This window comes from Gymnogyps californianus, chromosome 3, assembly GCF_018139145.2.
Source record: "Gymnogyps californianus isolate 813 chromosome 3, ASM1813914v2, whole genome shotgun sequence".
Classification (NCBI taxonomy): Eukaryota; Metazoa; Chordata; class Aves; order Accipitriformes; family Cathartidae; genus Gymnogyps; species Gymnogyps californianus.
The window spans coordinates 102,985,572-103,010,746 of NC_059473.1; the positions used below are offsets into that span (position 1 = coordinate 102,985,572).

The window sequence follows — 25,175 nt, forward strand, 5'->3', positions numbered from 1 at the left end:
AAAACCAAAAAGCCCTAACAAATCTTTTGCCTTTGTTTGCCTCAGCCTTTGCCTCTGTGGTTCTAGTTCTTCCCCCCACTTGTGAAAGTTCAGTGTTTCTTTGTTTTCCCCAATTTGTGTGTGTGTATGTGTATAGTACCCATGTGCTATGGGGATTTTTGGAGAAGCAAAAGCTCTTTCTTTTCGAGAAGCAAAAACTCTTTCTTTTTATGATACCGTACTCCACTCCAGTCCAAAGCAACTGGAAGCAGCCAGCACAGAGAAGTCACTGACCCGTCATATGGCTGGGCTGGAATATGTACTATTAACGTGTGAGGATGAGGTACACACACTCGCTGGTCAGTCCCAGAAACCGCATGAAGCTTGACCATGCTCACTGAGGAAAGAATCAGTGGACATATTGTCTGTTCTAAAACTAGAATTCAAACACAAAATATTATGTCATAACAGACTCTGGTTTAGCTATATTTTCATACAGATAGCAGAGACATACAGTGACTCCATCTCCCAAACACATTTTAACACAGAAAACATAATATTTTCCTCTAGTTTTGAATTTTTTCTGAAGTAGAACTAGATAAAGAAATATATATTATATTTGCATATTCAAGTGAAATAGTAAATTTTAATATTGGTCTAGGAATTGGAAGAAAACAACCTTAAAAGACGTCATGTCACTCCTCTAAGAAACGGTGCTATTCAACAAAGGTGTGAGTAACAGCAACAAGTGCAATAAAAAAATGTTATCGCTGCAGATATTATCGATGAACTCAAATCAAAATATTTGTATGTATGGAATTTCATTGGAAATGCTTTTATTGGCAACTAGTTTTAATGCTAAACAAAGAGGACCAAAAAAATATCTCTATGCTAGTAGAAAAATTCACCAGGCAGGTTAGTAAGAACATCGCACTGTTATCCCAGAGAGGAAATCAGGACCTTCTCACTTGAAACATTAAAAAATACTCAAACTGGTCAAAAAAACCTCAAAAGCATACATTTATTAAAGTTTTCTTTATTTTCAGTCTGAAATCTAAACAGTTTTATTATAAATGGCACACATTATCAGCTCTTGCATATAAGCTAAACCTGCAGGAATATATCAGCATAGCCTGCCTGCTTATTTTAGAAACACTGATTCAGTCATATTTCTTAATTGCACAGATACTCTTACTGTTGGGAAATGAAACATCTGCTGGAGGTGCCCATCTACTCTTTGCTGTTCTGCACAAGTATTTTTATCTTTGTAAGAGGCAAGCTCCTGTCTCTACTTTGGGCATACATTGGTTTCACAGTTCTGACCACACATCTTCTATACAGGTTAAGGAAAATCTGTGTTTTATGAATCAAGAACAGTTTTGTTCAAGGAGTTTGTCAATCATTTCAGTCACTACCCTTTTTGAAAGGTGAATAAGTTTGAGAAGGTTGTATGTGAAAACAGCAGTCTCATGTAAGTTTTGCTTCAAGGAACATCTACTCACCATGCAAACTCAGTATTTCAAGGTTTCAGACACCTTCTCCCACTGTGCGGTTGGCTATTATCCAATTATTTCATAACTTGCTGTGTCTTAATTGACTAATTGAAGAGCTGACCTGTAATACCAAACTTCATTCCTTTGTGAGAAAAATGTGTGTTCTCTCTCTATTATTCATATAGCATTTTGTCTTTGTGGGGAAGGACTTTCAGAAAAATTACTGTGGTATTATACTAAACTTTTTTTGTGGCCTTCTGCAACTTACAGCTATTCCCCCTAGTCCCCTAAGGGAGTTACACCATTCTTATGTGAATGCCAAAATCCAAAATGAAGTTTCCAAGGTCACTCTACAATTCATAGTGTCTGTAAGTGTATGAAAATGGCATATTTGGAAGAGTCAGCACAAATTAGGCATGCTGTTGCAAACTGATAGATGCTGTTTAGTGAACAGGGTCCATGAAAATTAAGGACCAGACTGTTATATTCTTAGAAACTATTTTTTCTTACTGAACAGAAAGGGTTTATTCACAATAAATTACTGCTTAGTAAAGTCTCATGGTGGCAATCTAATTCATGTGCATGTAGTCCTTTCACTTGCTTCCTATTGGGATAAACAATAGTAAAAATATTTTATGCAAATATTAGTTCTGTCAAAGCTCACATAGTATGAATGCTTCATGGGAAGTTTGAAAATCCTCTTTATTATAAACGTGCAGTTCAAGACATTCAGTAATAACTACTATCACTATTAATATTGATCAGCTACTATGACTGTTGATCAGCCTGGCTATTAATAATACTTTTTTTATTAATTGTCAAAAAAACGCAAAGAAAGGTCTCCTGAAGAAAAGGAAACCATATTAGCTCTGTAAATATTTTCCATGAAGGCAATAATTTCCAAAAGTTAAGAATGGTTGATATGCTCCTTAATAATGTGCAACTTGTTAGTGTCTTTCAGTGAAGAAGAGAACAAAAGTATTAAAGCGTAAAACCTCTTCATTTGATGTTATTCAAAATCTGACTTGGATAACCTTAGACGCTTTAGTAGTGCTATGGGGTATTCTTTCTTAAGTGGTATGTCCAGGAGAGTAATGTGAAGAGCATAGTGGGTCTGACCGAAGTCCATCAAGTCTGGTATCTTATCTACATCACTGGCTAGTAGCAGATGCCTAGAAAAACTGTAAGAAGAGTATAAGCATACTTTCCAAGATACACCTTCTTTCTTTTAGATATGTGCACCTGGGAGACTTTCTAAGCCAGAGGTTGTATCTTCCCTTTTCAAATGCTCTGATGGATTTTTTTTGTTTCTTTTACTAATTCCTCTTTTGCTATAGTCTTAATTACTTTCTTGTTGAAATGAGTTCCACTGTTCAGTTATGCACTAGGTGAAAATATATCTCCTTTTGTTTTGAACTTATCAGCAGAAGGAGAGTTTTGAGTATGAAAACAGAGGAAAGAAAAACAGAACAGAAGAACACTTTTTCTTACCCTTGTGATGCTGTGGACCTCTCCCACTTTCCCCCTCAGCAGTCTCTTTTGCAGGCTAGAAAATTTGAGGCTATTTAGTGTCCCTGTACAGAAGCTATTTCATACCTTCAATCATCGTTACAGTTCTCATCTACACCTTTTCTGATAAGATTGCAGATTTGAACTTGCACACAGAACTCAGATAGTGAGCATATGTAGGGCTTAATGACACTTTCTGTTTGTTTCCTCTAACTTTAATAATTTTAAACATTCTGTTCACTTTTTTCACTATTATGGTCTTATGAACACATTACTTCAACACTCCAGCTACTCCACAATAGTTCTCCTGAGTCCTAATAGGTAGCTTGGAGTCCATTGCTATGTGTGCAGAATTGGGCTTTGCTTGGGCACGGCATTACTGTACCTGTGTCAACATGGAATTTCTCAGTATCACGAAGTCTTTCTGCAGCTCTTCATGTATCCTTTCTGTAAAGCAAAGCAAGTGAAATGGCAGCTGAAATTCAGTATCTATTGCATCCATCATGCAACTAAACAGCCAAAGAATCTGGAAACAGGTTTAACAAATACAGTAAACAGTCAGACTTTTTCCTTGCACTTTCTTTGATTACTAATTACATATACAGTGTTTTGCCTTAGAAGCATAGAAATATCAAAGTAATTAATAGAGTATCATTAAGGAGATCAGATTCAAGAGTAAATAATAAAATGCCCTTACCAAAGAAGTATTTGAAAACTGAAGAAAGGAAGGAAGGTGGGAAGGAAGGAAGGTGGGAAGGAAGGAAGGAAGGTGGATGATAGAATCAGCGTATGTGTTGGAAATTCAACTAGTGTTATAGTTGATCTGAGGTGATGTAGCTAGTGAAGACAAGCGGGCTTATATGAACTGAAGATTTGCAAAGTGTGACACAAAGGCAGTTGGCTTGAAGAGGGCAATGCTAAGAAAAATCAAAGCTATTTAATAATAAACCTGTTTTATTGATGACATTTTCTTTTAGAAATGGCACCAAAAGGAGATTTGGGAAGTGCGTGGGGGTGTGTCTCGTGTTCTCCAAGTGCTGTGATTGTAATGTGGTTATACTTTTATATGTGACCTTTGATGTTCTCTTTCCTGGCTCTAGTTGTTTTAATAGCCTACAGAATCAACACTTTATAAATGCGAATATGTAAAATACCTGTTATGTCAAATGGCAAGAATCACAAACAACATTTGCTTAAATTTTTAATCATTTTGTTTATAATAAATGTGGTCATTCATCACCAGATTGTGATTATACAATGCAGTGAACCTTACATTTATTTTCAAAGTACGCTAATACTTCAGATTTTTCTGTGACATTGTAAGGACATTGTTTGTATGGACTGGATGACTCCAGCTCACAACCATACCATGAATTATACAGCTTCTTCAAGTATCAGTTACAATGACACAAAGAAGATATTACAGTTACCGTGTTATAGCTGAAGCATGAAACAGCACTTGACTGGCTGTCCAGCAAGTCACTGTGGAAAATTTAATTTTACAGTTTCTGCCACAAGAGCCATATCTTCAGTGTTTTTCGTATACATATGATCACGTTCCTCCCTAAATAAGGAAGGTTGTAGATAGCAGGGTAAACTGGGAGTCAGGTGTGCTAAGGGCATGACAGAGGTGAGCGCTTTCAGAATTTCAAGAGTGAATCATGCAGCTGTAGTCTAATAACTATTGCATTGTGGAATGAATTAATAATATATAGTTGGTTGTATAAAAAGCATGGCATTGGCAAGGTTTTTTACTCTTAGGGACAAGAATAATTTTAAACTAGTTAAAGCTTGTTTTATCATAACTGCTAATTGACTAGTCACTTCAACTAAAATAAACACATTGTTTTCAAATCACTGCTGTTTTCTCTGTCTTTTTATGTTTTGTAACAGAAATGTACCTGTCAGATGAGATGTAAGACAGCATGACATAATGCAGTCTGATGTAACATGAGTGAAAGCTAACATTTTAGGGTCTTATCCTGCTCTTATTGATGGCCATGCACAGTCTCCCAAAGGCATGTCCACTTCTATTGAGCCATGCCAATCGTTTCCCTCTCAGATTTTCTCTCCTTCTGGAAGCAAGCCAGATATGTAATGAATCTGAGCCTGTATGTACAAAGTTGATCCTTCTCTCACTGAAGTCTATAGAATCCTTGTCATTGACTTCAACGGGAGTTTGATCACACTCCTGGACACTTCAATAGTCAGATACATTGTGTTATTGTTCAGAAAGGCTAGGATCTCAGGATCAGCCTCTTCTACCACCCATCACCCCCATACCTCAGCTATTTTAATTAAAGCTAGATCCCTTGATTATCACAAATATCAAAGCTTTTATTTTAGGCCTAGAGAAAGAACAGGCAATGTTGTATTTGTACCTTGGCCAGAAAATTATTGGCATTAGAATACTTATGGAGGAAGAGCCATAAGGGTATCTCCCGTGAGTGGTAAATCAAAAATGTCCTAGAGAAACCCGTCTCCATGTCATTTCGTGGAAGCAGTGACTATGAACATCAGAATAGCTCGCAGGTCTGAGTACAGTTCTGCACCACAGACCTGGCACTGACATGGCAGATCAGCCTACATTTCACCCACCCTGGCACAACCAGTTTTAGCAGTGCCAACATGAATAGCGTCTACTTGCTGTGCTTCTTCTGGCTCTCCATTTCCTGTCAGTCACACGGGCTCCTGAGGATGAGTCAGTGATGCAGACAGCTTTTTTCTTTTGTACAGTATTTCATGTAAAATGAACATAACAGAGTATTACTTGTAATATTCCCACAAAGGGTAGGTTTCTTCTACCTATTTCAAATATGCCTTAATCAAGGATTAAAAATCCCTTTGAGCAATCCATTTCAGAACTAGTCCCTGAGATAGTGCTTGTGTGTTGTGATGTACAGGCAGTATGTGAGGGCAGAGGCCAGATGAAAAAGCCTGAACGAGTATAAGTTCAGTTTCTGCAATTTCATGTGCTTCACTTTGCATAAATAATTCAATATTTGGGTGATTTTTCAATTTGGTATTTCAAAACAGCATCCACCATAATTCTATAAGAAACAATTATGTAGTATAGGCAAACCAGCTCTGAGAAGTACAGTATCTCATGAAGTGTTGCATTGTTAGGAGAAATCATTTCTTTAAGTATGTAATATCATAAATATCTTCTTGCATGTTTTACAGTTTCAATTTGTACTGTCATCTAAGTTTCTTAATTTATTTTAATTCAATTCATTATGTAAAATTTTATTTCTGTAACCTATCTGAATCATGTGCATGGGCTGAATGTGTTTAATTAGTAAATAGATATACTATATACACTATTTAGAAAGTATTATTCTAATCAGCTGTACCTTAAAGCAAACATTAATTGCATTTTTGTCACAGTTCACATTACTTGCCATTATTTATAAATCTAAATAATTGCTTGAGATATACACAAAGGACAACATAAACCTGAAACATTGTGTTTAGTATGGGAGAAATAGAACTTGATCTTATGTAGATACAGAGTCATTTGTTTAGTCATTTGTTCCAGTATGAACTGGGGGCACCAAATCAGACTGAGCGCATTTTGGCACCCATTTGAATTGGTGTAGATAAGGCCAAAGGATTCGGAAGAATGCTGAATCACACCTATAGTTACTCACACAATTGTGTTTGTTATTGAGGCTGCAAGATGGTGGTTAGCTACTCCATTCTGAACATTGCTGTACATAAATGTCAGCTACTGACTACATGACTCAGGCACAGGAGCTGCATCACCCTCTATTCCATCCCATTGCCCCATTAAAATCAGTAATTACTTTAATACTGTGCAAACATATCAGTAAGATACAAAACATAAGGTACTAAATTTCCTGTGGTTAAGATTATTAGAACACATCATTTCAGTTCCAGTCATGAATGTCTCAGGCAGCTGTACTTTGAATTTATTATCTCCAGGGAATATGTGTCTGTTGCGTCATTCCCACCCTGGTAATGTTAATGAATGTCAAAGATTGTATATGTTTTGTGTGTGTAAATGTATTCACATCAAAAGTGCAATGAAATTCGTATTTTACACATGCATGTGTTGTCATGCTACCTATATTTTGATTATATTTAACTTTGCTAATGCTGTAATATTGTTTGCTATGTTATATTGTTAATTTTTCATAGGAGAATTCTTCTTTCTTATATGTGCATTGCATAGGACAGTAGTGCCCATATTCTGATTTATATAAAATACAAATCTAAATAAGAAGCACAATTACGTGTATGGAAATAATATACCTGTCAAGAGGAATGTTTCATGATTTCTTGCAGTAGATCCATAAAATACCATTTTTTTAATGTGAAAGCTAAAATTCTTTCTGCAAAATGCATTTGTATTAACAAAAAGGTGATTGTTTTAACACTAAAATCTAATTTAATGTAATCTGTTCTTTCTAAATTCAATTCTAAAAATAACTTCTGTCTTTGAAAATAAAACTTCTCTCATGACTATTGAAGAATTTATTGCCCCTCATTCTTTTTCCTCAAGTTATGACTTAGCAATCTAATTTGGAAGATAGTATTTGTCCTTCTCAGTTGATGTCGGTTGACTCTGCACTGGTAATTAAAGCAGTCTGAACTAAAAGATTCTGTTTTAAATGCAAAGAAAGCACGGATTAAAGTAGCAAAGATGAACAAATTTGAAACCTTTTCTGGACTGATTCTGTGGTCACACACAGACAAAAAATGCTGGATAACAGAAGTGATGCACAAAGTAATAACTGCCAGGGAAGAAGAGGTAATTAACGTAGATGATGCTCATGGAGCAGTTACAATGAGACAAATGGATTTTTCCCAGTTTTGAGAACTGGGCTTTTTGACAATATGCTTTTTTAGTAGTTGTATAAAACTAAACTGCTTGAACTGCGTTATGCTCTCAGCCTCATAATGTAGGCATCCAATGACAAAGATGGTAATAAAAAAACCTGCTGTAAGATCCTGATATGTGAGCAAGGCTGTCAGTGAAGTGGTCTGGGAGAGTGGCATCAATAAAAGATGAAAGTCAAAGTGACAATACTGAAGTGATCAGATTTGGTACAGACAGTTATCCTGTATGTTGCAGGAGTCTGGCAGAACGGAAATAAAGAAGTCCTCTTCTCAGAGTAGCTTGCCTACAGTTGAGTTGCTCCTATTCCAGTGAAACTCAGAAGAGAATTTGGATTATTGTATCAGTATTTCACAAACAATGAAATCAGCACTTTCCTTTTATTTACCTGAGCGATACCATATTCTCTCATTCTACCAGCTGTTGCTAAGCAACTGTAACAGTAATAGTGATGTTTACCTAAAGCCTCAATTTATTTTACTTTATCTTAGAAAAGTAAACAAATAAAATCCACCCTGTCCTCAGTGATCTCCATCTGCAGAATGAGTTTGCATCTATGAAGAATAGTCTTGTTTTAAAGGGCACTAAATCTGTCTTTAGCTCAGCGTTTTACAATATAGGATCTTACCCTCTGTAAAAGAACTTTTTTCAACACCACCTCCTACATATTTCAAATCTGGTATACAGCTTGCATTGTTTTCCTCTCTTTTTAATGCATTTTCTTTCCTTCATTTTGATGAATCTTAAAAACAATTGGAGTAAATGCAAAGGAAGGACAAAGAGAATTTAGAGAACTTTGCTTTACTGGACTAAAATCACTATTTTTGAAGGAAAAGGGATAAAACAACTTCATATAATCTAGTTGCTTTTAACTAAGAACTTATTGCTTTGTCAGAAGGAAAGACTGTCAAGCTGTAGCCTTGAGAGAACGATTATGGTATTCATATTTTTTTTGTCTCTGCTAGCCAGTGGCACTGAATTGATGGTGTTGTAGACTGGATTTTTTAAAAAGCATTAAAAGCCCTTTAAAAAAAAATGTTTTCTTGCAGAGAAACATATTTTGCTGCATTTTATTTCCCCATTAACTTGTGTGAATACTGATTTATTGGTCTTTTTGGACATTCCAGTATTGAAAAGGGAACATGAAATATCTTTTTCTCAATTTGTAATGGCAACGTAATCCGGCTGATGTATAATATGTGTTTCAGCATTGAGAACTTCATTAAAATAAAGAAAAAACTTCCACATACCAGCAATTAAGATGTTTTGCTCTGGTACACAGCAAAGCTACCATTATGGCAGGATTTGTTTCAGAACTTGCTGAATAGTAATATTAATCTTTAACCTTCAGGACAATTTAATTTCAGTTGGGTGCTGGATAAGGGCTTAAATATACATAGGAAATTGCGCACAAAGCTATTGCCTGACTCTCAGAGTACTAATCTGAGACTTTAAAAACACTAGCTTTTCTGTTTCATCAACACAATCAATGAATATATATCCTGCGGCTAGAAGTAAGGTCTGAATTTAAAATGTTTTATAGACTGATGAAGTTGCAGTCACTTTGTGAATGTCTATCAGAATTTAAGGTTATTACACTCATTCTAGCATTTACCAACCGTTCATCTCATGTAAGATGGACCTAGTGAAGGTCCTAGACTGGTCACAGACAAAAATTGCAGGGTTTGAATAGATCTGTATTTAAAGGAAATCAATCTAAATTTTGCAATTTAGCTGCCATTTTTTCTCTATTTTTAGCTTTAGCTGCCAAGCTACAGAATATTTAACAATTCAGAGGCAATTGATTGTGTTAGGAAGGGTTGAGTCCGGCAGCCGACAGAGGTGAGGCTGCCCCATCTCCGTGCCCCAGATGCAGGCAGTGGCAAGGCTGAGCAGCTTTTCCCAGTAGGCGCACGCACACAGAGCACACGTATACACTGCATACATATGTATACATGTGGCTGGCTACACACATTAAGAGGCAGACACACTGAGCACTCACATGAACTCAGGCAGCACCAGCTGCCTCATCCTGTTTCCCCTCTCTGGGTGAGCAGGTTGGAGGTCAACCCATCCACACACAGAGCTGACCACAGCTCCCCTGGTCTCCCGTAGCCACTTCCCCCACGGTCTCATCCTTGGAGAAACCCTCCTGGCTTCTCTTCCACATCACCTGCTCGCCAGCTCATCCAGCCAGACCTTCGCCAGCACTTGCACACTCACTCACACACCCACACTGGCTCCTGGTGCTGCCCTGCAGACGCCCAGGCTCTGGCCCTGGTCCCACCTGGGGCTGGCACTTGCTGTCACTCACTGGGGTCTCCCCGGTCACTGGCCCCCAGGCACGCGCACCCTCTGGCCCACGGTCCGGCCCAGCTGCTGGCACCCCGACCCGCACTCGCCCCAGGCTGGCACCACCCACCCGCGGGCCCCTACGACCCCTGTGGGGGCACGGCCAGACAGGCCACTATTTACACGCCACCAGCTCTGTTTGTCCCCTCACACCTCTATTTTCCCACAGTTGTTCCTCCCCAAATCCTCTAAATCTATCCCCTTCCCCACCTCTGGTTTCTTCCCTAAGCATCCTATAATAAGTCTTGTGCAATCCCAAAACTCTTTTCCATAACATGTCCCACACCTCAGGCCGCAACCCCACCAGTCCAGAGGTGGATCGGGAGCTCTCCTCTTGGACCGTCATGGTGGGTGTCATATCTGGACACTGGGGCTGAGGCTCTCCTGGGACAGCCCTGGGAGGCCCCAGACAAGGGCATCGCTTCCTCTGAGTCTGTCCTTTGGGTTCCCACCTGCCCTGGTGCCTCCTGTGCTCCTCTGGGCATATGGAGATTGGCCTGTGATGGGCTGACGGCTCCTGGCATGGACCTGGGAGGAGCTGGGGCAGGGTGGTGCTTGGGCTTCACTATCTGCCATTGTCTGTCTGTGCTCATTTGTGGGTGCACAGATGAGCTTTTTATCCTATAACCTAACAGATCGTTATTAATTATTTCAGATCAAATAAGTTTTAAACAATTTCTCACTAACTCTCTTGAAAGGAACTATTTTTGCCTGGGTCTTGCAAAAACATAACATCATGAGTAAATTTACACTGTTCTTATTTCACGTTGGGCTGGGACTGTCTCAAACATGTTTAAATACCTGTGGTATTGAAGCTTTGCAGCACCAGTTCTCCCTAACGTTGAAAGGCAATGGCGGACACAGCAAGCAGATGCTGGCGCAGCACAGGCGGCCGCTTCATGAGATGTTCGTGCTGTCACTGCCAGCCAGGGCATGCTTCAGTTTTGCCACCAAAGATGGTGGCTTGCAGTTGTGAATAAATCTTCAGTGATACCTAAGTTAAAAGGAACTTGGTACTTTCTGATTTGATTAATTCCTTGGGAAGTGCCTTTTAATGGTGTTGTGAGGTTTACTTAATAATTGATTTTTAAAGGACACTTGAAGTAGCCAAATGCTGTTTAGAACAGTCCTCAGAAAATAGTGCCCTTGCCTCTCTGGCAATTTGACATTTCTGTTGTTGACTGAAGTTAATTTAGGAAATAACAGTTTTATTGGGTAGTAAAGTTGTCAGAAGATGGCTTCAGGATATACTACCGGGGACGAAGCGATGAAGGCCCGGTGCAGAGCACAGCCAGTTGGCAGCAGGGCCTGGCGTGGGCCTGCAGGCCTCGGCAGAGGCAGGAAGTGCTGGGAGCTTACAGTGGACATCAGCGAAGGAGAAAATATGAAGGTAGCATATGAAAACACAAAAGAAAAGAAAAAGGGGTGGTTGCAGCAAGGTGTGCAACCACCTATTTATGTCTTACAGCTATCTACTGCTCCACCGTCTTAATTGATGGCGGCAACAGTTGAAATCTGTAGTTACCTGTTGTAGTTCAAGAGGAAATCTTTTTTGTTCTACATATGTATAACACATCTTTGCACCACCAGGAACATTTGTTTTTTACCTTTCTTGTTAAAAGTCTTTCTTATTTGCAAAACTGTTGCTGTCATGAGCTTTGCTGCTCAAAGTCATTTAAGTTGTGGCTAATACTGCAGTACCGAAGTTCCTGCAAGTGTGCATGTACATGGGTTAGAGGAGGCATAATTGCAAATGTGAGGTGCTCTGGGGATGTGAGAGATGTGTGTTTGAATTTTCTGTGCAGGAGAGAGAATTTTAAATCTGTGAGGGCTCTAACCACTGACTCTTATAATTAAGGCCTCACAAATAAGGATAAAAGAAAGATGACAGAGTCAGGGATTCATCCTGCTATACATGCAAAGAAAGTGATTAATGCTGTTTTGTGCAGACTGCCAGAGGGAGCTAATCCCAAGGCAAGGTAGGTGAAGGCATGTGTATCGGCGAGATCCCAGTAAGATTTACGGGCTGCTGGGCCCTCTCTGAAGGCTTTCCTGGAAATAAAACATTAGTGTCCAAGAGCATTGCAGGCCAACATTGTAAAACTAAAAATTATTCCTCTTTTGAACACAGCTGGAGCAAGTAGCCTGCAAGAGAGCCTTGCTGGGCCAATAGATACTCAGAATATAAAGGGAAGATTAACAAAGGAAGACAGCAAAAAATATATATGTTTTGTAATTCCCATGCTTCAGGTGTTCTCTGTGGAAAATTCCTCAATGCATCTGTTTAAAGTTGAAAAATTTGTAGAACAGGTTATGGAACAGACAAAATAAACAGTAATGTCACAAGCACCATATGTTAACCAGAGTTTAAAAGACAATCAAGGAAAAAAATGCTGCATTGCCAATGTAATCTCCAGCTTCAATTCACCTGAGATGCCCATATTTAAAAGAGACCAAGGGGAGTTAAAGAATTAAAAGCTGGAACACCTGAAACTTGTGTTAGGAAACTATATTAAAGAAAATAATCGATTGACACATGGTTAAATATGATATACTGAAGAAGAATCAAGGCTTTATTTTCAAATTACATGCTTTTCAAACCTACTGGAGTTCTCTGAACGAGTCAGCCTGAATGTGGATAAAGGTGATCAGAATTCCAGAAGATATTGAAAAAGGCTCCCCAGTAAAGACTGTAAAGGAAACAAATCAGGTAGGGCATAAGAAAGTTTGTACATTGCTAAAAGGTTCGCTAAAGGTTGTGCCCCAGGGTTAGGAGAAAATGGCCAGTTTTTACAATGGAGGGAGTCACCATGACATCCCAGAGAGATCTGTGCTGGCGTCTGTTTTGTTCAGTACACTTATAAATGATCTGCAAAAGGAGGTAAGCAGTGAAGTGACCCTGATGATAGGAAGTTATGAGTTAATGAAGATGAGGACCAATTGTGAAGAATTACAAAAAAGGCATTATGTGACTGAGTAAGGGTATGTTGAAGTAGCTGATGAAATTCAGAGTAGATGAATGTAGTGTGATGCACATAGTTATAAACTGTAGGAAATCTACAGGGGGAAAAAATATTTTAGTAAATCCTAATTTTCCATGTAAAATGACAGGCTCTAGCCTCACTGTAATTCTGGAGGAAAGGAGTCTTGGTTGTAAGACATAGTCCTATAAAAACATCAAGCTAATGCTTACCTTAGCAAAAGAACAGAGCAAATTAGTAGGAGAACAGAAAAGGGATTAAAAATATCACTGTAAATGATGTGTTACATTTTCAATATTACAAGATGTTCTGGTATCCCTATCTCATGAAGGGTATAACAAAGCTGCAAAAGGTTCAGAGGAAGGTGATAAAATGGCTTTAATACAAAGAACAGCTATATAAAGTAGAACTTTTGAACTTGGAAAAAAAAAGAAGCTGGGACATGATAAAGGTCAATAAGATGGTAAGTGGCCTAGAAAGCATCAATAAGAATCATCTGTATGTTTGCTTTTCATACAAAAACTTGGTGGGGCATCAAATGAACCTAACAGATGGTAGCTGCTGAACAAACACAAAGAGGATGTTTTAGGATTCCCTCTACAATACGTTAAAGATCCTAGAAGTTAGTATAGACTCAGAGGATGGCTGGACGAGTTCACGGAAAAGAAATCTATCAAGGGCTATTAAACAGAAAGATGAGGCTACTGGAATGTGTTTCTTTTAAGAAATCCCTGAGATGCAGATCGTGAAGGGGAGGGGAGTTTTCTGGCGAAGTCCTTCCTAGGTGCCTCCTTTGGCTCGCTGTTGGAGAAAAGATACTGAGCTGAATGAGCCTTTGATCTGGCTGAGCGCAGCTGTTCTTATTTACTTTTTAAACTTACTTATAAAACTGTAACTCATATTAGATTCTACTTTAAAGAATGAGGGAGATGATACAATCTTGCTAGACATCTCTTCTCAGCCTCAGTACTAGTTGCTGCGTTCCTCTGTAGCTGCAGAATGGAAGACGCTACTCACAGTCACAACAAGAATAAATGTGACTTCATTTTCATTATCATAATTGTTCAAAATATCTTTAGCACCAGACTTTACTATAGTTAGTTTTGGCACATTTTATAGTTTGCTTGTTCAAAATACATATATCTTGCAAAAATTGCTTTCTATGTAAATATGTATATGCATATACATATACACATACATCTGTATATATGTATAAATATATCAGTCTTCCACAGAATAGCTTATGAATTACAAGAAGAGAAGTGATTGTCTTTTTGCTTGTTTCTTCTAGAAGCATTTGAAACTTAAAAATAATCAATGAATCTGTACTTTGCTAGTTCTAATTATTAGATACTGGTAAACGGGGGTGGGGGAGTGGGTGATAAACACAGTCATGATAAATATAAAGGCCCAAGAAATTAAAAGTCCAATTTTTAGAAAATATTTTGTAAGTTTGTGTTTTGCAAGGTTTATTCAAAATCTTATGGCAAAGCAGTACTTAAATTCTACTGATTCTTAGTGATTCTACCACCATTTGACCTCAGCGTTTAAGGCAAAATTGCAGTGTTTTAAGTTTTCTTGGTGAACTCTTACTTAGGGGTCACAACTGAGAAATGTTGAGTCTGAGCAGGTGCAAATAGGGCTGGTATGGGATGTGCAAAGAACCTTTCTAAGATAAAATAAGGCTGAAATCAGTGTAAATAATTTTCAACTACAAGCCAAGAACATCAGTTTTCTTAAATTGCACTTTTTATTTCATAAACTTAAAATCGCTGTCCTGAAATATACTCTTACAGACAGCATATGACAGAAAATTAATGCTAATGGCATAGTTTATATTCATATAAACAACGATGTGGTGTCATAGTAATAAAATTTTGGCAGTCTAATACACCTTTAATATTAAAATAATTCGGTGTACTGATATTGTACTCAATCAATGACTGCACCTCTTGTGAAAAATGGCAATATTTATTTTTTTATTTGACACAAGGGGCAGAGCTAAAGTGAATTATATGGGTACATCTTTTTAGGGTGTATTCAGTCATATTCAGCCTACATTCTCTTCTGTACTTACTTTCAGCCCAGCAGAACTACTTAAACTCTGCTGATATTAACATTCTCTTAATATTTTCTTGTCGGTATGTACAGTTTCTTTACTTTGTTGATACTCTCTGCTGTTAAGACACCCATAAGAAACAAAATATTCTTAATTAATCTCATCAGTGTCCTCTTACTGGTCTGTGGTGTCTCCACAGTCAGAAACTGCATTTTTTTGTGGGATATTACGTTGCCAACTCCTATCTAATTTGCTGCCACCTGTCACCCATAAGTCTTTTCATTCCTGCTCTCCAAGTATATCCTTCTACTGAATCTCTCTTAAGTGATTTGATACTGAATTTACTCCTTGGCAGAGGTGTAACATTTGACAGTTCTGAAGGTTTTAGACTTGCATATAGTGACAAAATAGGTATTATACAGATAGCAGCTGATCCTTTCTTCCAAATACTGCTCTGTTAACATTCTTCATGTCTTAACCAGGCAGGGACAGACCTACAAGGATGTCAGTTTTCTGGGCCTGCACAGCTCTTAAAGTCTCTTGGAGTATTGCTTAGTTCAGAAGCGAGATCCTCTTTGCAATTGTCAGCATGCAGCAGTGAGATTGCTAGGAGTTAAATGTGTATTAAATTTATTCTAGGATTTTTATTGGGGTTTTTACTGAACACTAATTAAATAAGTATGTATTTATATGTATGCATAGAAAATTAAGAGCAAACCTAAATAGCATTTCACAGTAATCACTTTCCTTTATTCTCCTTTGCCTCGTGTTTCTTGGGTATAAAGTGAATAGGCAGCATGTTTATGAATAGTCTCAGAACTGGAGGGATATATATACAGGAGAGCAAAAGCAAACTGAAGAAAGAAAGGGCTATGGGTGGTAAGAAATACTTAAGTTAAACAGGGGTAAAACGTTGGCTGGCTCATTTATCATTAGAGTTTGTTTATTTTCCAAGAGAATAATGCACAATAACGTTACAGTAAGGAGTACAAAACACCTTTTGGAATAAAACTGGGAGCAATCACTGACAGTTGCAAAACCTTCTGCGAGTAGGTAGCAAGCGCCGCTGTAAGGAAGCTGCTGAGTTATGGCCATTTTGGGGGTGGCAGGGCTCACTTAGCCCAGCAATGTTCAGTTTTACCTTAAGCCAGCTGTAGAGTTCCCTAAGAGATTGGGGAGGTAATTTGTTTGTCTCCCTGGAAGTCAGAAATGTGGTTAACATATTGGATTTACATACGCAATTACATACGGCGTATTGCATTCTTTATACACCAGAATTACAAATTTCTGCTCCTAAAATGTGGTTCTGTCTTTGATAGATTTTAGAATTGCTAACTTGCACTTGGTAGCTCTCCTCTTTCAAAGCAACCCTTGCACACCAGAGTGGTAGGAAAGCTGCTATACACCATGGCTTGCAGGGGATACTTGATTTACACAAACCAATTTCTGGATGTTGGAGACATGAAGTAGCTCGTTAGAGTATTAGGGTGGTGGGCTGTCACTATAATTTTCCTTTTCTGTTTTCAGAACATTATTTCTGTAGTAATTAAATTATTTTAAATTGCTTGTGACACTTGTATGATATTTCCCCTGTGGTTGTAGGAAGAGGAATACAATGCAAAGCATCTGCAAGAATGCTGACAAGTTACAGTGAACAGTACATAGCTGAACCTTTCACGCTAAGTTCATGGTGTAATAGGTTCCTTCTTCAGGAATGTTTAATAATACCAATGTTTTATTAAAGTAATGCAAATCAATTGGTAGATATACTAGAGAAGATTTTTACTTTAAAGGCCTCCTGAATCCCCATAGACTTTTTATCTTTTCATTAGAGTTTTTGTTATATTTGAAATTTAGTAGAAAATGATTACTTATTAGTTCTTTAGTTTTAGCAGCAAATCCTTTTTATTAAATCCATTTTATTAAGATTTAGAAACTTCCCACAAGCGTTTGAGAGCACTTCTCTGAAAGATTCAGTCTCAGAGATCTACTGCTGGGAAGTTAAAAATTAAATTGCAGTCTGAAATACTTTTCTGGTTTACGTATAACAATAAAATGCTGAGATTATACTTGTTCTGAAGTGCTTAAAATGCATGTAATAATCCAAGCATTACAGTGCACAGAATGTCCTTAAACTTTTCTCTGTTCAAATATTTCATTAACACTTCTCTCCAGTGCTGAGCCAGTACAACTGGTGTGTGTGGGATTAACAAAATCAAGTAGGAAATTAGCAAGAGTGTGCACTGTAAGTCAAGGTTTCTTGCTGAGGACTTCCTGTTAATGAGCTACCATACCCTCACAAGGTCTGTAGGATGTACAAACCAGACACAAATGCCTGCTGAGTAAACCTTTAGTGTTATTTTTTTAAGAATCCTGAAAAAAAAAATTAACACTTCCCTGATGACAATACACATGGCACTAAAAATGTTACACCACAGAAATTTTGCTGTGTTTTCAAAGTATAAAAGTCTTAATGTTGTTTGCAACAAAATGCGTAATAAATGTGTGTCTACATTTTGCTCTCCATGTTGAAAGTATGTTTCAGAACAGCAGAAACTCTTTAATACTTTAGTATTTATATAAAAACTTTATAAATGGCATTCACCAAAAAGGTCTGACCACTCTCTGCAATTAAAACTATCAGTCTGTTGAATTTATGACATCAAGGCTAATGCTTAAATTTCACATTTGGATGAATAAGTCATACATTGTTAGTACTACATAACCTCAAATAATGATTCATTGCGTACAAAGATGGTAGGTGTCTCAAAAATCCAGCGATGGGGGTTTTGGATCCAGAGGGAAGAATGGTGTAAATGCAATTTTATGTGGTCTACGTAATCTAGAAAAAATATTATAAAATTAAGTTTACATATAGTTACTCATGTAAGAATATATACCGGCGGAGGGGAAAAACACCAAACCACAGATTTTCCTTTCTTCTTTTTCAGGTCAGAACTGTGGAGGCTTAGTACAGGGACCAAATGGTACTATAGAAAGCCCTGGATTTCCTCATGGTTATCCAAATTATGCCAACTGCACGTGGATCATTATCACAGGAGAACGTAACAGGATACAATTGTCATTTCATACTTTTGCCCTTGAGGAAGATTTTGATATTTTGTCAATTTACGATGGACAGCCACAGCAAGGCAATTTAAAAGTGAGGTAAGGTACCCTTTTTTCTTTCTTCATTTCTTTCTGTCTCTCTCTCTCTACCTCTCTCTTTCGCTCCTGAATATACGTTCTGATGATATGTTACAACTACATTGTGTTTCTTTAGTTCTTTCCCAGCCAAGGGGATAGCAGTCCTCCAAGATCTCACAGCAAAAGACGTTAATCCAAGTTCCAGATCTTTATGGCCCTAGGTTGTGTATCAGTAACATCAGTCATACTTAAAATTTGCAGTTCAAGGTCAGTTTTGGTAAAGGCCCTGAGCACAGGAGTATCCCATGTTGCAGTAGCTTATTTTTATTTATCTGTCCCCGATGGAATCCAGATTTGGCCTAGGGACTCCCTCCTGAAGGCACCTGTCCCCATTTTTTGAAAGAACTCTTACTGAGATCACGCTTTACTTTTCTACCATGCCTACAATATTTGAATCAGAGGATAGGTATGCTGCTTTTGGTAACTGTGTCCCAGGGTCTCTCAGCAAAAGTGGTACAGAAGAAGTGGTGGGCGATACAGTAGTTTGTGAGAGGCACAATCTCATTAGTGAGTGTTAGGCAACCTCTGGAAATGCTTGCCAGATTAAATCCTTCAGGTGACTATTGCCTGCCTTGCAGATGAGTTGCACTGTAAATTGTTTGACTTTGCCAAAATTGAAATTCTTCTCCACCTCTAAGTAAATACAATTATTAAGCAATTAGGGACCTTTAAAGGTCAGAAACTGGGGTGTCTTGTATGTCCAAATACCACTGAGGTTACGAAGAGGCTTTATGGAAGCTTTTTGATCTTGAAGCTTTTTGATCTTGAAGCTTTTCACAACTTCAGATTTTGCTGCATTAATTTCATTGATGTCTTGTTTTGGGTTTCTCGGTCATTTGCTGGATCTGGACTACAGAGCTGAAAAGCAAACATTGTTTTTGGTGCTGCTCTGTCATTTTCTGTTCAGGCATGAGATTTATGGAGTACTGTAAAACACTGCTGTCAGTTCTGTTGTCTGATTACCCTTATACATGCTGCTGATTTATATTATACTGCTAAAACAAATGTGGGAACATCACCAATTTGTTCCGCATTTTAGAGGGTATCATCATGTATTTTTGACAAGAACAATGTTCTGATTGATTGTTGACTCAGTTCAAAAAGTTTTGAAAACTGTGGAAGGTAGTACACAGCTACTGATGCTTGAGTTGCACAGTGTATGATGTGCTTCATTTACTGTACTTAATTGACCTTTAGTACTTGTATCACCTTTATACATGGATTAGTATTTCTTTTTTAGTCAAATGCTTTTATTATCAAGAGCTAACATGCCTGCTTGTTTTGCACTAATCTGTTAGCAGAAAATTGTTTCAAGGAAGAGAACCAACTGATGTTCTGCGGGTATGAGTGTAGAAGACAGGAATTCCTAAGTATGATCTTGATCCCACTGAAGTCATTGTAATTGCCACTGATTTCAGTAAAACAAGGATTTCATTTCCAACTTCCAGCAGTGAAACAGATATTTTATTTATCCTTGCTTGTATTTGACAATTAGTTACCTTCATAAATGGTATTATAAGGAAAAAAGCATTTGCAGCATGCAGAGGTTGAAAAAGCAGAATTTGAATGACAGGTTTCTATTGACATGTCTCATACCCTGTGACATACCCTTTGTTGAACAAAGCACATGCACAGGTGTACCCCTCTACAGTTGCATATTTCAAGACAATTCACTCAGCAGACATTGGAAAATTGTAGTCTTGTTTTTTTAGCTGACAGCATGCAAATGCAAGAGAGCATCTTGGAACTTCTGCTTCAGGGTATGCTTTTTTTTTTCCATAGATAAAAATACTTTACTAGATTTTGGGTAATTATATTTCTTTAGCCATCATGCAAAATCTGGAGGTTTTCCTTAAAAATAGCTGTGTAACTATATAGCTCTCACAAACTATAATAATTAAATAATATTCATCCCATATTTTGTATAGTATTTTTCAGCTGCTAAAGCAAAACTGGATAAAAATGAATAGTACACTCAACTAGTTTGCTGTGCTGCCTGAAGGACCTTTTCGTATGCTAAATGTGCACCAGGATACTTTCACTACATATTGATTGTAAAACCCAAGAAAATAGAAACATATATAAAATATACTGATATAAAAATATATAACATTATAAGGGGAAGGTTTAAATTGTTTTAAGCTGTTTGTGTGGAGGAAGAAAAGAGAAACAGGTAGTTGTAAAATGTGTATGAACTTCTTCAGTTAGTGCATTATTAAAGCATATACTGATTTAAGGGATAAATTACACATTGTAGCGATCATAGGTTATTGTAAGCTATGTTATGAGGAGGCTGAGAAGTAAGATGGTGGCAGGGAGAACAATGTAAACAAAAGATAAGGCACTAAAAAGTGCTATTTTACATCTTCCTATTTTTCTAGATAAGACCCAACTAGCATTCTGTCATTCTGTATAATTACTGAGATCTGTGGTCCAAAATTGTCCTTTAGAAGACTGCTATTGCTGCTTTATTTTTATCACTGTAAAGTTCATAGAACACAAAACAGGATTTGATATATATATATATATATATGTATTTCACCTGGGAAAACATAATCCAGGAGTGCAGCACAGGCTGGGATCTGCCTGGCTAGGGAGCAGCTCTGTGGAAAGGGAGGTGGGAGTCCTGGTGGACAACAAGCTCAATGTGAGTGAACAGTGTGCTGCTGTGGAGAAGAAAGCCAACAGGATGCTGGGTTGCATCAACAAAGGCATCACCAGCAGAGATAAAGAAGTCAGTATCCCACTCTACTCAGCGCTTGTCAGGCCACACCTGGAATACTGTGTTCAGTTTTGGTCCCCACTATGCAAAAAAGATGTAGACAGGCTGGAGAGGGTCCAGAGAAGGGCCACAAAGATGATCAAAGGCCTGGGAAGCCTGCCGTATGAGAAAGGCGGAGAGAACTCGGTTTGTTCAGCCTTGAGAAAAGAAGGCTTAGGGGAGACCTTATCACCATGTTCCAGTATTTAAAGGGTGGCTACAAAGAAGATGGAGACTCCCTTTTTACAAGGAGTCACATGGAAAAGACGAGGGGTAATGGGTACAAGTTAATCCTGGGGAGATTCTGATTGGACACAAGAGGAAAATTTTTCACAATGGGAAAAATCAGCCATTGGAATAATCTCCCCAGGGAAGTGGTGAATTCCCCAACATTGGACACTTTTAAGATTCAGCTGGACGGGGTGCTGGGCCATCTTGTCTAGACCGTGCTTTTGCCAAGAAAGGTTGGACCAGATGATCCTTGATTTTCCTTCCAACCTGGTATTCTATGATTCTATGGTTCTGTGATACATATATGTCGTGGTTTAACCCCAGCCAGCAACTAAGCATGACACAGCCGTTTCCCCCTCCCCCTCCCAGTGGGGTGAGGAGGAGGAAAGGAAAGGAAAAAAAGTAAAACTCGTGGGTTGAGATAAGAACAGTTTAATAACTAAAGTAAAATATAATACTAACAATAGTAATAATGAAATATAATAATAATAGTAATGAAAAGGAATATAACAAAAAAAGGAAGGGGTGTGGGGGGGGAAACAGTGATGCACAGTGCAACTGCTCACCACCCGCTGACCGATGCCCAGTTAGTTCCCGAGCCGCGATCCGTGCCTCCCAGCCAAGTCCCCCCTGTTTATATACTGGGCATGACGTTCCATGGTATGGAATACCCCTTTGGCTAGTTCAGGTCAGCTGCCCTGGCTCTGCTCCCTCCCAGCTTCTTGCACACCTGCTTGCTGGCAGAGCATGGAAAACTGGAAAGTCCTTGGCTTAAGATAAGCGCTACTTAGCAACAACTAAAACATCAGAGTGTTACCAACATCATTCTCACACTAAATCCAAAACCCAGCACTGTACCAGCTACTAAGAAGAGAGTTAACTCTGTCCCAGCCGAAACCAGGACAACATAAAAGAGGAAAAGTGAAATTTTAAGTCTAATGCCACCTATTATGATAATGCTTTGTAGGGTACTGTAGTCTTAATTGTATAAACAAACATAAAGTTAGATAATTAATTTCACCATATATTAGAATCAAAACAGATGTCTCAATTCTACATTATTGAAAAAAAACTTACTGTAAAGCTTAAGTATTGCATTATCAGTTGATAGGGAAAGATTTCAAAATACAACCAGTTCTAATTAAGCTGGGAAAAGTTGTTATATGTATTTTTTATTTGCATTTTAAATTGTAAAGGAGTTGTCATTTGCTATATGCAGTTCACCATCAGCACGCAAAATTCATATGGATGAAACTCTTGTGAAGAAGAGATGCAAGTGTGGTGCACTGAGGCAACGAAGGTATTACACAGTTGTATTCCTTGTGGATTGTTTCCCTAAGTAAGAGTTGTATTCAGTAGCTCAGTGTAGTTCAGGTGCTAGCAAGTATTTATTTTGACTTTTTTCTTTGTTGTATGTATCAGATGTAATAGTAAATGGTAATATTTTTAGACAGACATGAGAAATGTATCAACAGGACATAGGGAGTAGGGACTCAGGCCAGCTCTGAAGAGGCTCAGTGTATAGACAGATGTGAACTGACAATATTGACCTATTGACTTGTGTACTGCCAATAGATACATTACTTGCCACGAGGAAGTGAATTCAAAACAGACATTTCAAGAGTTTATGGATTGCAAAAGTCATTTCAGGGCTAGTTGTACTACACACCTATCTTCCACAGCTGAAAAGAGAAAAATGCTCATTAATCTTAGCATAAGTCTTGTTACAGTATGTTTTTCCTATATGCAGAATTCCTGAATAGGGTTTTCATAGGGAAGTATAGGGAAACCGTAACAGGTCTGGGTAAACAGAAGTGCCTGTATCAAAACCTCTGTTGCTGAAGAGGTGAGGTGGGGTGTAAGTGGGGTGTTAAGACCTTGAACGGCGAATGTTACAAACATGGTGAACGGAGACTTTGTATGTGTGATTGCCTTCATCTCAGTTTATGGCCTGAGATTCCACATTTTTTCTATGATGTCAAATACAGGTAAATGCTGTAATCTCTGTGTTACAGTGTCTGTTGGTAAAAGTTACTTTTTTAATATCACACACTTAGTTTACTTAAGAGTTAGTTATGAAGATCTGTGCAATATACTGTAGAATAATCTTCTTCAAATAATCAATTCAATCTTTCAGACAGTCCTGAAAAACTCTTAAAAATGGATTTCAAGCAATGTTGTTGTTTTCTACACAGAAAAGCTGCTAATTAAATTATATACTCTGATGGGAAGATGCAAATGTACAGACATGAATATTTTTTGTTGTGTGTATACACAGCTGTCAGTTATTTTAGCCATACATGATATATATTATTTGGAAAGTGATTTTAAAATGTCTGCTTGCCTTTATGGTTTCTTAGGCCTTCTAAGCATTATTTGGTTTACTGCAGCCTAGGTAATAATGTAATAGGTGCTGGTTGTTTTTACTCATATTAGCTGAAATAAACATTTTTGTTTTAATGGAGCAGTAATGCAAATGATGGAAGTTGCTAATGGAGCGTGTAATAAAATAAAACTTACCAAAAATTTTCTGACAAGCATATATACAATGTATGTTAAATAGCAACATGTTCTCTCTACTTTCTTGAATCATGTAGAAATAATAGGAATTAAATACAAATTCTTCACAGTATTCACTTTTTCCTGTCTCCAGCAAGCAATAAACCATATGTATATTCTGCACCTCATAATCCAAGCACGGAGATAAAAAATGTTCACTAAAGTTAAAGTTTGGGCTCCTGTTTACTATTAAACCTCTTTTATCTTAACAAACCAAGATTTATCATGTATTCAACACGTTTTAAAATTTTATTTTGGTTTTTTGTTTTGTTTTGTTTTTTGGTGGTTTATTATTTGTTTCTTTAGAAAACTATTTCAATCTTCCTTCTCTCCAACATCAAGAGAACAGTGAAGCAATGAGGGGGTGATTGACTTTTCTACAGGAGCGCTGACACTGCAGCAGCAAGAGCTTTGTGCAATTTGCAGTTCTTTCTTTTTTTTTTTCCTTCCCATAAAAATGTCATATGTCATTATTTTTACCTTTTTATTGTACATAATTTTCTACAAGTTGATTTCAACATATAGGATTTTTGTGTGTGTGTGAGCTGGTGATTTTGTGAAGAAAACAATATAGGAATGGGTATAGTAGGCATCTTTTTTCCTGCTGAAGCTTACCTTGAACACAGGACAAAGTAACAGAAACTGAGCTAGTGTTCAAATTTGTAAAATGAGATTATTGAATAATTTCAGCAGGATATTCTGGTATTTTGTACATCTGTAAGGAAAGGAAAACTATTATTGTACGATTATGCAAATTGGTTACTGAGTTCCTGCCAGTAGACGCACCTATCAATGACTGTCGTTCCCCTTTTTATGTTAAATCACATTTTTCTTGGCCTTTTCACCTGTTAAAGTATTAGGAAGAAGGAATCATAGCATAGCATAGCATAGCATAGCATAGCATAGCATAGCATAGCATAGCATAGTAGAGGGCTAAAATGTGATTCATTATATATCACACAGCTATTTTAGGAAAGAAAGGAAGCTATGACCTGATCAGCTAAATGCTGACAGATAGTTTCTGCCAACAGCAAAAAGAACATGCAATGGAAGGAAAGATAATTTATGTGTGCAATACTGGCAGGTTCAAGCTCATACATGGCAGTTTTTTTTCACAGGTGGATAAAAGGCAAAAATTGTATTCCCAAAATTTTTAGCTTCCCAATTCAACATCTTAAGCTTG

The 25,175-nt window shown here is 37.7% G+C and overlaps 1 protein-coding gene across 1 annotated transcript in view; it reads left to right on the forward strand.

Moving 5' to 3' along the window:
- Positions 1–25,175, forward strand: part of CSMD1 (CUB and Sushi multiple domains 1) — a 1,238,313-nt gene that overhangs the window by 206,042 nt on the left and 1,007,096 nt on the right. The window contains 1 exon segment of the mRNA XM_050893357.1: positions 18,186–18,402. Within this exon segment, the coding sequence (XP_050749314.1) occupies positions 18,186–18,402 (217 nt within the window).